Consider the following 15,001-nt stretch of genomic DNA (forward strand, 5'->3'; position numbering starts at 1 on the left):
GTTATCTTTCTGTTCTGCTAAGGGAAAAGAAAGATTATTGCCACCATATTGTCTCTAGACGTGGTTAGATGGGTTCCAGTGGCTTAGTCAGACCTCTTACTGGAAGTCCTGCGTCACCCACTTTCCTTTCCTCTCCTTCTCTCCTCAGCCACACCCCTCTGTTAATCCCACACACGAGGGCTTCTGTTTCTCATTTATTGGCAGATGTAAAAGTTGTAAAAATTGATGGTTTCCTCTAAAAGGCATAAAAAACTATCCAAACCAACCTGGCTCTATTTGAAAATCACAAAAGCACCTTTTTAATAAATGAACTGCGTTTATCAAAAGATTTTTATTCAGTTTCACAGGACACACCCTGGCTCGCTTGCTTCTAGCCTTGTGAATAGTAAAGAACTGTCACTGGAGGAAGAAGCAGAAATGACTTGACTCATAAAAAGGAAGTCATAAAATTCTCCACATCATCATCAAAGTCACCAATTTACGTAACTGACAGCCAGGACGAAAAACAAGATGGATACAAAAAAAATAAGTAACTTCCTGCACTTTTACCCTAATAAAAAAAGACCGCAACGTCATCATAATCACATTGTAAATACCTACAACCATCCATCCATCCGGGGGCAAAGGTCATTGATAATATATAATAACTAAACTGCACCCTCTCCTCCATTTGGTTCCAAGTGCAACCTGACCTCTTCATGTCTGCTTCTAAATGTCTTCGCCAGATGTTTCGAGGCCGTCCTCTCTTCCTCTTTCCTTGAGAGGTCCAGGTCAGAGGTCTCCTGGTGATGTCATTAGTGTACAGCTGATCTATTGCCAGTGTCCTATGAGAAAATGCTCTCCTACAGGCAGATAGTTTGTATGTTGTCAAAGGTCAGTGCTGCTAATTTGATCTGGCAAGTGAATGTAGAGAATCTCTAAGATGCAGCTGCTCATGTAGGTTTGCAGTTCTTTGGGTCTGAGATCCGTAAAGGAGGACGGAGTTAGCAGAGGTGGTGAAAATACAAACTTTCCAAATTTTCTTTAGTTGTTTGAATACCTCCTTGTCTTTTTAAATGTGAGTCTACACATGTACTGTACATCAGAGCCATACTGTCTACAGTGATGCTGCTGTGAATAAGTATGGTGGATCCCCCAAAGCCTGATGGGTTCAGTCAGTATCGGTTTTTGATATGGGTCAGAGAGGAAATTGCTCAGTGTGACTTTAGAAAAGGAGGTGGAGGCACAAGCAGCAAACAGAATCTAAGTTATGTCCTTTCTGCAGGACTGCGCTCTTTCCCCCTCCAAATGACTTTTCAAGAGTTCGTGTTAAGCTACCTGTCTGAGGGTCATAATGTCCTCCATCGTTGACCAGCACGCTGTTGAATCGGATTATTCCAGCTTCTTCATGGAATGGTGAGAAAGTCAAACCAGCCGAGAAGGACACCTTCTCACCTGGAGACCAGGACAGGAAATATATGACATGAGTAACCATAATCCTAACAGATTCAGGCTCCTAAATGATTAATTACTCTAACCTGAAGCTGTGTTAGTTTTCTGCTTTGGAGATCTTGGAGGCATAGTCACATCTGTTCATAAAATAGCATTGGAATCGATTATTTGCACCATAGAAACTCAATTCTGATGCAACATGAAACAGTTAAAGTAAAATATACCTGACATTAGAGGTATTCTGGATTTTAAGGTGTCTTTTGAGGTAGCTTTGGATAAAAAACAATGAAAGAAATTAAATAATATAGAAGAAAAAACATGCAGAGCAATTTTATTTGAATGTGCATCACCTGGAGCTCCAGCAAACCCCTGAACAGACATCATGTTGAGGTCCGTCACTTTGGTCATTTCTCCTGGTGGGCCTGCCTCTCCTGTCTCCATCACAGGTAGATGCTGAAGGGAAGGCTCTGGAGAGACAGCTGACACTCTAAAACTCTCAGCTGAAACCTGGGGAGATCCTCCATCCACCGGTCCAACACTGGCACCTGAATAGAGCAGGGACATGTGTTAAGACTGCAGGTTAGAGGTTACACACCAGATAGATTCAACTGTATAAAGCTGTAAAAATGTTCTAGCTAAACACACTTTCCACTACAAGGATTGTTTCAGTCTAATTCTTTTTAGAGTTTTTTTGAAGTGTTAAAAAGACTGTAATTAACTGCAGGTGGCTGTAGGCATTGTTCTTTTTTGCAAATATTTAACAATTATGAAATTGTTCTGCATTTTTCTCTTTTTCACAGCTTAAACTTTGACATGTGGAACACATCTGACATGCAAAACATTCTTGCCTTGGTACATTGTTTTTTCTCATGTCAAAATAATTTTTAGTCAATTTTCTGAAGATGATTTATGTAGAGGAAAAAAGTTTTTTCCAAATATGTGAGTTGTTTAAACCTCCAAAAACTCTTCTCTTAGGATAAAACTATTTTTGTACTGAAATGTACATGCAATATGTAAAGAGACAAACAAAAAGATTTTTAAAAAAACCAGCCAAAACATATCTTTCCAGACTGACTTTTAGATTACCTTGAGATTTTTTCTATATAATTGAATATTCAGGTTATTTGGGCTCTTTATCAAAGTTGTAAGTAAGTTTGTCCATTGTTCTGCTTTCAAAACTAAATTGATTTTAATGCAGTTGACAATTTTAGACTTGATCATAAATGAAATGCAAATTTGAGTTTCATCTTTGTTTATGGAATAAAAAACATTGTTAAAGATAAAATATGCACATTATTTTACATCATTTTATTTACTATTAGTAATTTTTACAATGATATTCTAACATTTGGAAGCCACTTTGTGTTGCATTTGACCCTTTAAAGAAAACCAACCGGCTGATTGTACGGTTTCCAAAAAATAAATACATTTCATTAAAGTTTCCGCCAAAAAGTAGCTTTATCCGATCTTTATCTGCCAACACATTTCAAAATGTGACTTTTGGATTCATTGTGATGCTCAACATGAAACAGACCTAGGGAACATTACTATACTGCACACACATGGTTTATCTAAAGGCTTAGCAACACCTGTCCAAGTGATCAAAGCCACGAGGCCATAATTGTTGCTAATGTTAGTCTTTCCAAGAGCACATTTTATTGTAATGGCATAATGCTGCAAACTCCCTGAAGCATTACTCAACCCAGCCTATCTTGGCTGTCTCCAAAAGCAAATAATCGTCAAATAAAATCTACAATCAATCCTGAGTGTTGAGAAAGGAGGCAGCTGGACTTTTTCAGCCTTGAAAATTGTTTATTCATTCTAAGAATGAGAGCTCTCATTGCCTTAATCCTAACCCTCAAAATTACTGAGTGTCTGGATTAGCTGTGGTAAAACCTTATAGCCATTACATGTCATATGAGCTGGTAACAATAATTTAGATTATTGTTCAGAGATAGATTTTACAGTTTAATACAAAGTGTGTCTGTCCAAGCGTATTTCAAATCTAACCCAAGTTTCTTTTAGAAAAGACTCTAGAAATAAATGTCCATTTTATGCATTACCATCCAAACATGGAATGCCAATAAGGCTGATTAATTTACATAACAAAGCAGCGCTTTCTACTCAGCTCTACACACATCAGAGTAGCCAAGTATGACTTTATAAGAAGTCTGTCTGCATAGATTTGCGTGATGGACGCAACATTTCAGTCTCAGTTCCATTTTTCTAGTAGTGCTGCATGTGTGTCTGAAAAGTCTGTAACAGCCTGGTTTATCTGGTGCTCATATTGTTTATGCTGCAGTGTTGAATGAGCAGGAAGGTGGCTATTATTGGATGGCATCATGTTTCCCACTGCCATTAAAGCAAAAGGTTTATATGTAATAGTGTGACAGGGGTTTTGCAGTCATCAAGACTTTGATTTATGTGATCTTGAATCTTGTATAATAAATGAGAAGATTAACAGTCCAGCGGGTTTTAAGTTTTGTTAAACTTTCATAGAAAGACAGTGGAGGTCTTGCCTCAGTTAAGGTCAGAATTCATGATTCAACAATGAAGACTGGGCAAAAATTCAACTTTGAGTTCAATTTAATTCAATTCAGTTTGTTAACATAGTGTTAATTCACAACAGATGTTATCTCAAGGTACTTAACAAAATTAAAGATGAAGTCAATCCAATTACCTTAATTATTGCAAGTCAAAACATTCTTATTGATCCTAGTTATAGAACAATGCAGCCAAGTTCTGTTGATGGTTCAAATTGGTTTAAGAGTTTTCTATAAGAGTCACTGCAGTTTCACCATAAAGAAAAACTCCTCTTTAACAAGAAGAAACCTCCAGCAGAACCAGAACCTGACGTCCTTCTGTCATAACCGACTGGGGATTTGAGAAAACAGAGTAAAGACGCATTGCAGAGACAGAAGCCATGAAGTACTTTTATGCATTTGTGCATATTACTAAATAGTTTCTTAAATATAATGTTACTGGGTTCATTACTATAATAATATATATTTCACTCTATGTTTTGTATTATACCTTTTTGCAGTAGGATTGATTAGTATTTTTCTGCTTAGATAAACATCAATTTTCCCCCCTTGTCAGTTATTTTAACTTACCATGACATATGCATGTGTAATAGACCTATTCCTTGCTTATGCATATGTTTTTCTCTGTTGTTTGCAGTACAATACTCTTTAAAAATGCTGCTTTCTAGACCAGGTAGTTCCAGTAACAGAGGGAATGTTTAGTTGGTAAATTCAAGGACTCCTCTCAGAATATCCCGGAACGCAGTATTTATAGCTGATGAGTTAAAAGCTAGATGACTGTTATTTTCTCTCTTCAAGTTCATAATGACAGGCCTAAATAATCATTTGATGTAAAGGTGTTAATGGGGCCTGTTGCTGGTCTTGGATAATCACAGCTGTGTGTGACAGATTTGAAACAGTGAGTCTAATGTAGTATGTTTTTCTCAGGAAATTTATGTATTTGTTGGTATAAGTTATTACAAAAAGAAAACAAAAGATATACTGGCTATGAGGGGAAAGGGTAAATTCAGAAAAGTCTGCCTGTTTGACGCAACAAATGCTGGCAGACTAACTGAACGTCTCACAGTAAAACAGCACAGGAGGTAAGCCTGCAAGTGCGCTGACCATGTTGCTCCTCATATAAAGCAAGGTATGTCGTCCCCTTTGATCTCAGCAATTCAAAAGTGATTTCCGAGCTGCTGCCACAGAGATAAAAGAGCCAAGGACAGGATGTGTATCTGCATGGTAGAGTGTACTTCTGGATAAAAGAGGTGAGCTGTAAACAAATACAGCTGGATCTAAACGTGTGTTTCCCTAACCAGTTCAGGGAAGGGAAATCCTCGCTGTGTTGTTAGTGATTTACCAGCCAGCAGTTTATGATTACAGCAGTCTCCTGTGTCGCAAAAACAGACACATTCTACTTTATAAATCACTTTTTAATAATGAGTGCGAGGCTGCATATTGACTTTATGAGTCACCAAAACACACTGGGGCCTTAAAGCTTTGATTTAGGAACCCATAGATGCAACCTCTGTGTTTAGTGGCCAAAGCAAATCTCTGGAGAAAAGAGGAGAGAGAATGGCAATATATTTATCAGCCCTGTCACAAACAGTCTGACAAAAACCATCAGGATCTAAATGGAGAGTAACAGAAAACAAAAGCTGAAGACTTTACTGTTCCTGGATGCCCTCGGCCAGAAACCGTCGTATATGTTTGCGAAGTCGTTACGTTTGACTTGTGGGGAAGATTTGTTATCTTATCTCACACAAGTCACCGGTCTAAGAGTCTAAATACGTCATAAGCAAAAGAGCATTACTCCCTTATCTGTAAAAGTTTCCGTAAAGAGCTCTACATCACTGCCATTATAGGCCTGCTCCAAAAACACAAACAGAAGGACTGCTTTATTACAACTGAAGGAGGTAGAAGACTTTCATCTAACTTTCAAAAACAAAGCAAACTGGGAAGTTGCTTACAGTACATTTTAATGCAAGACCATCTGTATCTGTAAAGTCAATGGGTGCTGGGTGATGGCATGGGCTTGTAGGGAGTAACTGAAGTGCACATGGAGAATGAAGCAAAACATGTTGTGAAAGCAAGCCCAGAGCCTTTCTGACTGGCAATGAATTATCACAGTTAATTCAAAAACGTCATAAATTCCAGGTTTCAAGTCGGAAAATTAACTGGGACTCCCCATGAAGTCTGAATTCCAGTTGGGAAAGTATCTCACCAACTCTAACCTCAAAATCAGATTGTTGTAAGTGCAATGTCCTGCAAAGGTACCCACCCTCTTTGCCCTTTTGTGTTACCACATTTCTATTGCAATCACATACCAGAATATATTTTTAGGATGTCACAGCTCAATTAGTGTATAATGGTGCACGATACAGGTGCTCTGAGGACCTCAGAGGTTTGATGGAGAATTTTAGTGACCAAAAAGTCTCATGAAGATTCAGGAACACAACAGTGTAAAGCAGGGATTGACTATAAAAAAGTATCCTACACTTTGAACATCTCATAGAGAGCACTGTTCAATCCATCATACAAAAATGGAAAGAGAAAAAGAACTGCAACCCTACCAAGACCAGAGAAACCACAAGCTTTTGTAATTGAGGAGGAATCCACCAATTATCAATAAGATTGGAGTCACAGGCAGCAACCTAATGTTACCGCGCTTCATCCATTCTTAAATGGATGATTTAAGAATCCATTCTTAAATGGATGATGATCCCAAATACATTGTATGTATTTGGGATCATTATCCTGTTGGACAAAATGTGCCTACTGTTTAGCTGCCTGAACCAGAGGACATTGCTCAAGATGTTCAGGAACAAAGGAGTCATTAAGTACCAGACTTACCATGAACCAGAACCTGCTAAGCCTGTTTAACAACAGAAAACTTTAACTGCCTCATCTGGACAAACCAAATATCATCTGGAGAAGCACTCCATGACGAGATGAGACGAAGATTGAGCTGTTTCACTTGAAATCACAAGACGTCCATTTAAAGAAACCGGGTTAAGGCTTTCAAATGTAAAAATATTGTATCAACTGCCAAGCAGCGGCATGACATGGGTCTGTTTTCCTGGTAGTGGTGCTGGTGACGGTAGACAACCAAACGAAATGAAACTAACATCTTCAAATAAACACTACAATTAAGATTTTATGCATTTTACTACTCTTCTGATAAGATGTGTAGTAAAATATCCAGCCATAATCATGGCAGAAGCTTGTGCATAGCACAGACAATTCAAAATGCAACATTAAAATGTCAGATTTATGCTGAAATTCATCCCCCTGATGAGGGCATGTACACCTCTTACTCGAACTATAACTGAGAAGACGGATTATTCCAACCTAAAACTTAAAAAACAAAAACATAGATGAAGTTAGCCCACTCTCAGGCCAGGATTCTAGTTTCCGAAGTAAGTAGATTGCAGATTTCTGTGATTTCCACCCGATTGGGCTGGATTTTACATATAAAGCAAAGCCTAAAGGCAGAAAGCTTTTTGACAAGCAAAAACTGAAGACAGCTGTGGAAAAGTCAAAGCACGACTAAAGAGAAAAGCTCATCTTCTGCAAATGATTCTGAGCAAAGTATTAAAAACAAACAATTACAGCTAATACAGAACAGTCAGTAACCCTATATTTACCAGGTAAATCTGACCCAAAAATGCTGCTGCCCTTCTCAAACAAACTGGATTATGTTTTCACAAGCAGCCAGTACAACAAAATATACCAGGGTCTAGATATTTCCCAAATTAACTGTGTTCTTTTCATGACTTTTCAAGCAATCGTAAATATTTCCAAGAATGACCCAGTTACAGTGCTGAATGCAAGAAAATCACAACTGCTTTCAGTCCTCTTGATAAAGATTAACCACTGTGTGACATCATTAGTAAACATAGTCATGGGCGGCCTCTGGGAACACATTTCACCTTTTTTTTTTTTCTCAGACAGACAGTGAACTCGCCACAGAGGTTTAAAAACTTTACAGGAAACCTAATCTTATCAGTAGAAAAGATGCCAATGTCTCTGATGCTAATGTTCATCCATTAGCACTTGAACACACTAAAACTATTGGCTTTGAAATGAAAAGTTGTCGATTAGTGAGAATCCATGTTGAGGTGTGTGAAGAAGACTGTGACAGAGTAACCTTTTCCAGCCTCTTCAGATAAGCTCAATGTGAGATAAACGAGAAGACAACAGAGAGCACACAGAGTAGCTGTTAATAGGAAACAAGAGAGCAGATCTCAAACTAAAATATGTTTCGAACAGAAAAAACTGTTAAATGACATAATTGCAAAAAGCCTCAGGGTGGAGTAACAATATTTCTGTGTCACTGTACAATCATTTTTCTGGCAAAAATGTGAAAAATTACATCTCAAGGTGTAATTTTCATGGAAATCTTGTAGAAACCGTCACATTCAACTAAACAAAGACAGTCTTGTCAAGTCATTCCAAACTGGACTGCATGCTAAAATATCGGGACCAATAAAACAGGATGGGAATGGAGCTGCTCAAAAAGGAAGAGCTCTGGCACCATAACAATGTGGAAAAGCTCCAAGTTTGCACTCACAACGGTAGGAGTCCAGCTAGTTCTCATAGGTGTCATCAATGTGTGGATTCACATCAGAAACATGCTAAAGTGTGAAAATCTGTTGGTGCAAAAACATGCTCCCAGTAAGAAAAGCCAAGCATTACTAAAGATTGAAATGAATGATGAATGAAAGAAACATGGATGCTAAGGCTTGTCGACCGTGCTGCAGAGTACGTCATTTGGGTGGGACAGCAACAGCTAAATTGGCAAATTATCCTGTCATGAGTCAAACTCTGCGATGGACTATAAAAACGTGTAAGGTAAAAGTTTAACAGTGCTACAGAGACATCTAGTTAACACATGCAATGCCGTACACAAGCATTAGTCCCACATCTGCCATCAGAAAAGTCTGTTCCTATGTATTTGTGAACAGGACGTTTTAAGTTCTCATAAAAACTGTCAACTGGATTTAGATCTAGACTTTGACTGGGCCATTCTAACACGGAAATATACTTTGAAACCAATCCACAGTTTTTTTTGCAGCATGTAAGAAGTTTAAAAGAAAATTAGTATAAAATAAATGAACACTATTGACCATGACCACTTTGAAAATGTCAAACATACTCTGGCTCTATGGGGGGACATTTAAAGCAATTATGGCCAATTTCAAATTTTTGCATAGTTTCGTAGCATGCCTTTCAGGTGTTCCTAATATATGTTGAAAAATTTAGTTTACTGATTAAATACTGAAGGAGGTGTACTCATTTTGCATAAGTTATGACAGAGCTGCTTTTATGATGGATTGTTTTTGATTATGCCAATGAAGCCCAGAGACTTTAGCTTTTCAGGTAATGGCTTCCCTATTTCTTATGATTATTTACAGTTATTTGTAGAAGCTACACTTGTGTTTCAAGTGCAGTGTCAAGTCAGAAAAATCCAACAGAACGTCCTTCAAGGGACTACAGTGTATCTGACTGCCTCAAATGTAAAACATAGTCAAAGATGGAGGAATACACAACTTATATACGCTTATGATAGTTTGCGTCACTTACAAAAGCTTCATATGTGAACCTCAGTGTTTGAACTTGGAATGTAAATTGATACTTTTCAACTACTTGTCTTGCTTGCAGCATTTAGCTTAGCACATCAAAAATGGGCAAAGTCCAAAGATTTAGTGACTTGCTCCTAGAAAGAGCTAAATTAAATGGTGACATTTTATAGCTCTGTGCTGCAACTTCCAAAAGCAGTAAAAAGCATCAGTGTTGTCATTTAGCCAAAAGACTATCACCTTTAAAAATAGCTTCACTGGGGTTTGGAATGAAAATGCAACAATAGAAGTGAGCACATGGCTAATTAACATATTAGAAAAATCAATCAAAGCTTTGTCTCAGTGCTAATGTTAAAAAAAACAATGTTAATTTTTTCTCAGTTAATTGCTATAATCATTTTTTTTCCCCACAATGATCTTCAAAACATTGCAGCCATAAAAATGCAATGTTACATGGACAAATGCACACCCATAAAATGCACTCCTGGATGCAAAACTGAGTCTGGTTAGCAGTAATTCCTGAAGCCAAAGCGTTGCTCAACACAACATGGGGTCTGTTAAACCAGGCATGTGTCTTCAATCAAGCTTGCCTGCCTTAAATGAGAACATAGCTTAAAGAATATTCAACTTCCCCCATTCTCTCACACGCTGAAAAACAGGCCAATAGTGGAGACTATAGTGGGCAGCACAGTCAGCACGTCATAAAGGAGTTAGCAGCTCAGCTAAAAGGTTTACAAAAACATTAGTCATTCAATGCATTTTTAAAACATTTATGTTTGCTAAAACATTAAAAACCTTGAATATTTGAGCAGAGATCAAAATAATTTCAGTTAAATCGAAATGTTTATTTGCTGGATCTGGTCCATCTCACACATCAAATATAATGAACCCTAAAGAAATATCAAAAAATATACATATATGTTTCGTTTATTTCTGCATTTTTTTTTTTTCATTTTACTGTGGTAGCTATGTAAATTGTTCATGCTTAAAAGCAATAAAATGTAAGGCGTTCAGAATCAGAAGTGAACCAAAAAGAACCTTGAAGATACTTATTCATCCAAAGATGTAGACACGTCTCTGTTCTGACTGTAAATAAATGTCTTCAGGCAAAGTTAAACTGAACTCAATTATCTTTAATTCCACAAAGTTCTACTAGAACCCAGAAAAGAAGCTGGTTCTGAAAAAGTTACAGTTTCTGAACCACCCAGGTGTAATTCCTTCCTGTCCTATTATCAGGTTGTTTTCTGGCACCAAACCTCCACTTCAAGAAGTATTTTAACATCTTGAAGTTTTTTCTTTCTTTTTTAAAGTTCAAAAGATCTGAAACTGAGAGAAATTATACATTTTGTTTAATGAGACTGATAAGACTATTATTATATATGTTACTCGTACATCATGTGAAAGCTTTACTGAGATATTACTCCCCATCTTGTCTGTACAAATCTGTCACTTCATGTCTGATTTGCAGGACAGACAGCTTACCTTCCTTCCCAGGAGAGCCATACGTTATGGTGGGAATGTCTTTAACTATGTTCAGGATTTGATTTTGAAGCGTCTGGCACTTTCCCCTCAGTCCTTCGATATCCTGAGAATGAGTTCGGACCGTGCCGTTCAGCTGGTCCACGCAGCTCCACAGCCCAGTGATGTGCCTGTGCAGGCCTTCTTTGATCCTCAGAAGGCTGATGGAGATGGGGTCTAGCTTGTTGCACAGAGCCTCAACATTAACAATCCGGCTGCCCATGCTGGCGAGTTCCTCCCCCATGTCGCGAGTCGTTTCTCTGCATCTGTCATTGTCAGCTTTCACCTCCCTGCCCAGCTCATCCAAACGCTGTCTCAGCTCCTGGTGTTGCACCCTGTGAAGCTCCAAAAGATCATCAGCCTCCTGCATGGCCCCGTCTTTTGCTAGACTCCAGGAGGAGCTCAGATTCTGCTGCTTCACTTCACCTAATCCTGAGTCTTCTACTCTGTCCAGACGGTCACTTAAGTCACTGTTGTCAATGCTGTTGTTGATGCTGACGAGCTGATCCTTCATGAATTCAAAGTCCCTCATTTGTACATTCAGATGTGTCTTCATGTCATCTACAGCAGATTTATAGCTCTGAAAGTCTTTTTGAAGGTTTTCTAAGGCAGTTAAATTAGCTTTGCCCTCTCCTGAGCATGGACGGTCCAGATTGTTGACTTTAAGCTCCAGATTATTAACTGAATCCTTTAGAGAGTTAATGTCTTTCAGCAGAGCATCTGGACTCCTAAATGTGAAGCTTGTGTTTGTTCCTGCCAGTTGGTTCATGATTTGGTCCTGAATGGATGCCAGCTTGTTGTCCAACGTCTTCTTCAAGTCTTTGACGACCTCTTCCTGCTCGTTCCGAAGGTTTTCCCCTACAGAGACACACTGCGCCACCAAACTCCTTTGAGTTGAGTTCAGATGGTTTTCAAGGTTTTGCAGGCGAAGCAGAACAGAGTAAGAATCCCCTGGTTGTGCCTTCTGTAGATCAGATACTTTTGTTTTAAGATCCTGGATCTCTTTACGGAGGTCTTCTTCCTTTGACTCCATGAGCTCGGTCAGGCTGAGGTAGCTGGACTCCTGTCCTTCACACTGTTCCTGAACTGAGAGGATTTTATAATCACAAGAGTTCTTCAAGTCGGCCATTTTGACGTCCATGCCCTCCATCAACTCTTCTCGCAGAGCGCTGATCTTGCCGTCCAGGTAGGCTCGCAGGTCAGCATCAGTGCCCGCAGGGGCAGGTTGGGCTGTGGATAGAGGATTCTGACCAGTCTCAAGTAACAGACGAATTTGTCCGTCGTGAAGGTCAACTCGACCCACTAAGTCATTCAAGATATTGCTCTTTGACTCCAGATTATCTGCGATTTGGTTAATCTTGTTCATGACCTCATCCATTGACGTGGTCTCTTGACCAAAAGAGAAATCCTGCACCTGGAAGCTCTCTGTCTCCCCCCTCTGAGCACTGGCAGGCTGTTTCAGGTTGCTCAGCAGGGTAGCCAACATCTTACTTGCATCCTCCTGGAAATCCAGCCTCAGGTTGGAGGCCATGTCTGTCATTCTGGCCTGCATGTCCAGGACCATCTGGGACAACTGCTGCACCTCCTCCTCCAGGTGTTGCGCATTCTGAGGTCTTCCTTGACTCTGTGGTGCCGTGGCAACTGTTTGACCTCTGATCTGCCCCTCCCATGTTGATGGATGGTTTCTCTGTTGCTCTGTCCTCTGATTAGGAGCTACATAACATTCAAACAATTAGGATCCTGTCATTTCAATGTTTTTAAGCATTTCAAATATTTTAAATATATTCTTAGCTTCTGACCTTGTGGATGTGGAAAATAGCCAGAGTTTGAAGAGGTATGGGGCAAACGGTCTGCTTGGAGAAGTTTCATGTCTTTCACCTCCTTGCAGTCGTAACCCTGATACCCCGGGCAACACTTCCACTGCAGTTCTGTCACAATCTTGTAGCCGATCTTGTATGTGGGCCTAAAATGTGTTTGATATCTACAAACAAATAATAAAATGATAACATAATAAGTTAAATGCGAGGATTCTCTCTAAATACAGAGAGATTGTTGCAAAGCAACAATCCTAAACATTCAGATTCATTGGAATGTTCATGTTTTACAACAGTCTAATCAAAGTGCACACCCACTTTTATTGGACACACCTCTGCAATAAATTCCTCATGTAGGGAGGAATTTCATCTTTTGTTGCAATTTCAACAAAAGACGATGCAGAAAAATACTAATTAATAGATGGATACAAATGTATGCCTCACAATTATGAACTACTTTTTGTTAGGCCGTCATATAAATGTATTAAACTTTTTTTTTTTTTAAAAAGGCATTGCATCCTTAACTGTGTTTGACTACAACAGTAAAGGATGCAACAGAAATTTATTTATGTAGTGAAATGAATTAAGTCCTGAAAAACTTAAGAGCAAAAGCATGTATATTATGGTTCATCTAAGGGATGCTCTTAGAAGAAGCATACAATAAACTATCTCCAATTTCTTTTTGCTGTGTTTCCAACCAGCTACACAATCTTGTAATAATGCTCTTGAGATTTTCTAAGTTTATTTTTTGCTCATTCCTTTCCCCTAACCATGACAGCAAATTTTGCCAGTGAAACATTGTTGTAAAAGATTTAGCGACCAGTTTTTGCTATTTAGCTAAATATGAAAGGTAAGCTAAATATCAAAAACTGGTCGCTAAATCTTTCGCATTAAAAATGTACACTTGACCATACAACAATGTTTCATTTCTCAGAGTTGTGTTACAGGTATGGCATAATTTAGTAGACCTGTCAGTTTCAGAAAATCATTCTTCTGATTAACTGAGTTAAAATGAGAGAAAAATGCAACCAAAATCAAGTAAAAACATTGTAAATATATATATATATATATGGACAAATGAAAAAATAATTTTAAAAAATCATAAGAATGTCTGCTTGGATCAGTTATAAAGTGATGTGTGCTACTGTAGATCAGATGATGTTTTCTGGACAGGTCTATCTACCAATTTGTCGTATTTCTGCTATTAACAAACTACTTGCTAAATAAAACAAGTTCTCTCCGCAATAACTGTGACTTCTGGGAACTTACATCACTTGTTGCACACAGTTTGGCTGCTCCGGTGGACAAGGTAAAAACTCCGGTTGCGCAAAGCTCTCCGTGCCTCCAACCACAGCGCAGCTCACATTCTTGTGCACAACGTAGGCGCACCAGTTTCTGAAAAGAATGGCTTAAAATGTTCTGTTCTGTCCTTTGCACTAACGTAATGAAATTAATAACAAACAAAAAAAAAAAGACGTGCAGCTTACTCACTTGTTTCTCTGTCGCGTTTCGGGGGAAGAATACGCGTTTCCCTGAAACATGTTGTAATGAAACGGTGTTCCACTGATGAGAGGGAAAGTTATTAGAAAGTTTAAGAGATGCACTTCCCGCTTCATGGTTAAGAATATCAACACTAAACACCCTGCAGGAAGACCTCAGATTATAATCAGCAGTGACCGAGCAGATTGGAAATCAGTCAGAGATTGTTTCTTCTTCTCTGCTTTGCACACATCCGAACGCGCTCCTGCCTTCCAGCATCTTGGATGTGACGTTTCAGGACCCCTCCCCGCCCCCTCAGAGCCGAACAGATGCGCCCCCTTTTCCACTAGGTAAGAATTGTTTAGACCTTATTAGCTGTAAATCATCTGCAATCAGTCTGTTTGTAAAATGAGTCTTGCTCAATTTCACAAGAAAAATTAAATTTAGGCTTAGGAATTATAATTAATGACCTTCAAGAAGTAGGCATGGCAGAGATTAAGTTAAATATTATCTTTTAAATCAACACATGAAACGTGTCGTGTCCGATGTATTGAAATTGTATTTTAAATTATTAAAGAACTAAAAATATATATTATTTAAAATTTAAAGAGGCACGATTTTGTATTTTCCAGGCATACATTGTCCACAGCAC

General features: G+C 38.6%; 1 protein-coding gene across 1 annotated transcript in view; it reads right to left on the reverse strand.

Moving 5' to 3' along the window:
* The window catches only part of emilin2 (elastin microfibril interfacer 2), a 16,002-nt gene extending 1,383 nt beyond the window's left edge, over positions 1-14,619 (reverse strand). The window contains exons 1-8 of the mRNA XM_014468613.2: positions 14,362-14,619; positions 14,140-14,265; positions 12,856-13,037; positions 11,021-12,769; positions 1,782-1,976; positions 1,656-1,700; positions 1,518-1,568; positions 1,318-1,434 (exon numbers count right to left, since the gene is read on the reverse strand). Of these exons, the coding sequence (XP_014324099.2) occupies positions 1,318-1,434; positions 1,518-1,568; positions 1,656-1,700; positions 1,782-1,976; positions 11,021-12,769; positions 12,856-13,037; positions 14,140-14,265; positions 14,362-14,486 (2,590 nt within the window). The 5' untranslated portion in view covers positions 14,487-14,619. The remainder of the gene's footprint in view (positions 1-1,317; positions 1,435-1,517; positions 1,569-1,655; positions 1,701-1,781; positions 1,977-11,020; positions 12,770-12,855; positions 13,038-14,139; positions 14,266-14,361) is intronic.
* Positions 14,620-15,001: the final 382 nt, after the last annotated feature.

The sequence above is a fragment of the Xiphophorus maculatus genome, chromosome 21 (assembly GCF_002775205.1).
Source record: "Xiphophorus maculatus strain JP 163 A chromosome 21, X_maculatus-5.0-male, whole genome shotgun sequence".
Lineage (NCBI taxonomy): Eukaryota > Metazoa > Chordata > Actinopteri > Cyprinodontiformes > Poeciliidae > Xiphophorus > Xiphophorus maculatus.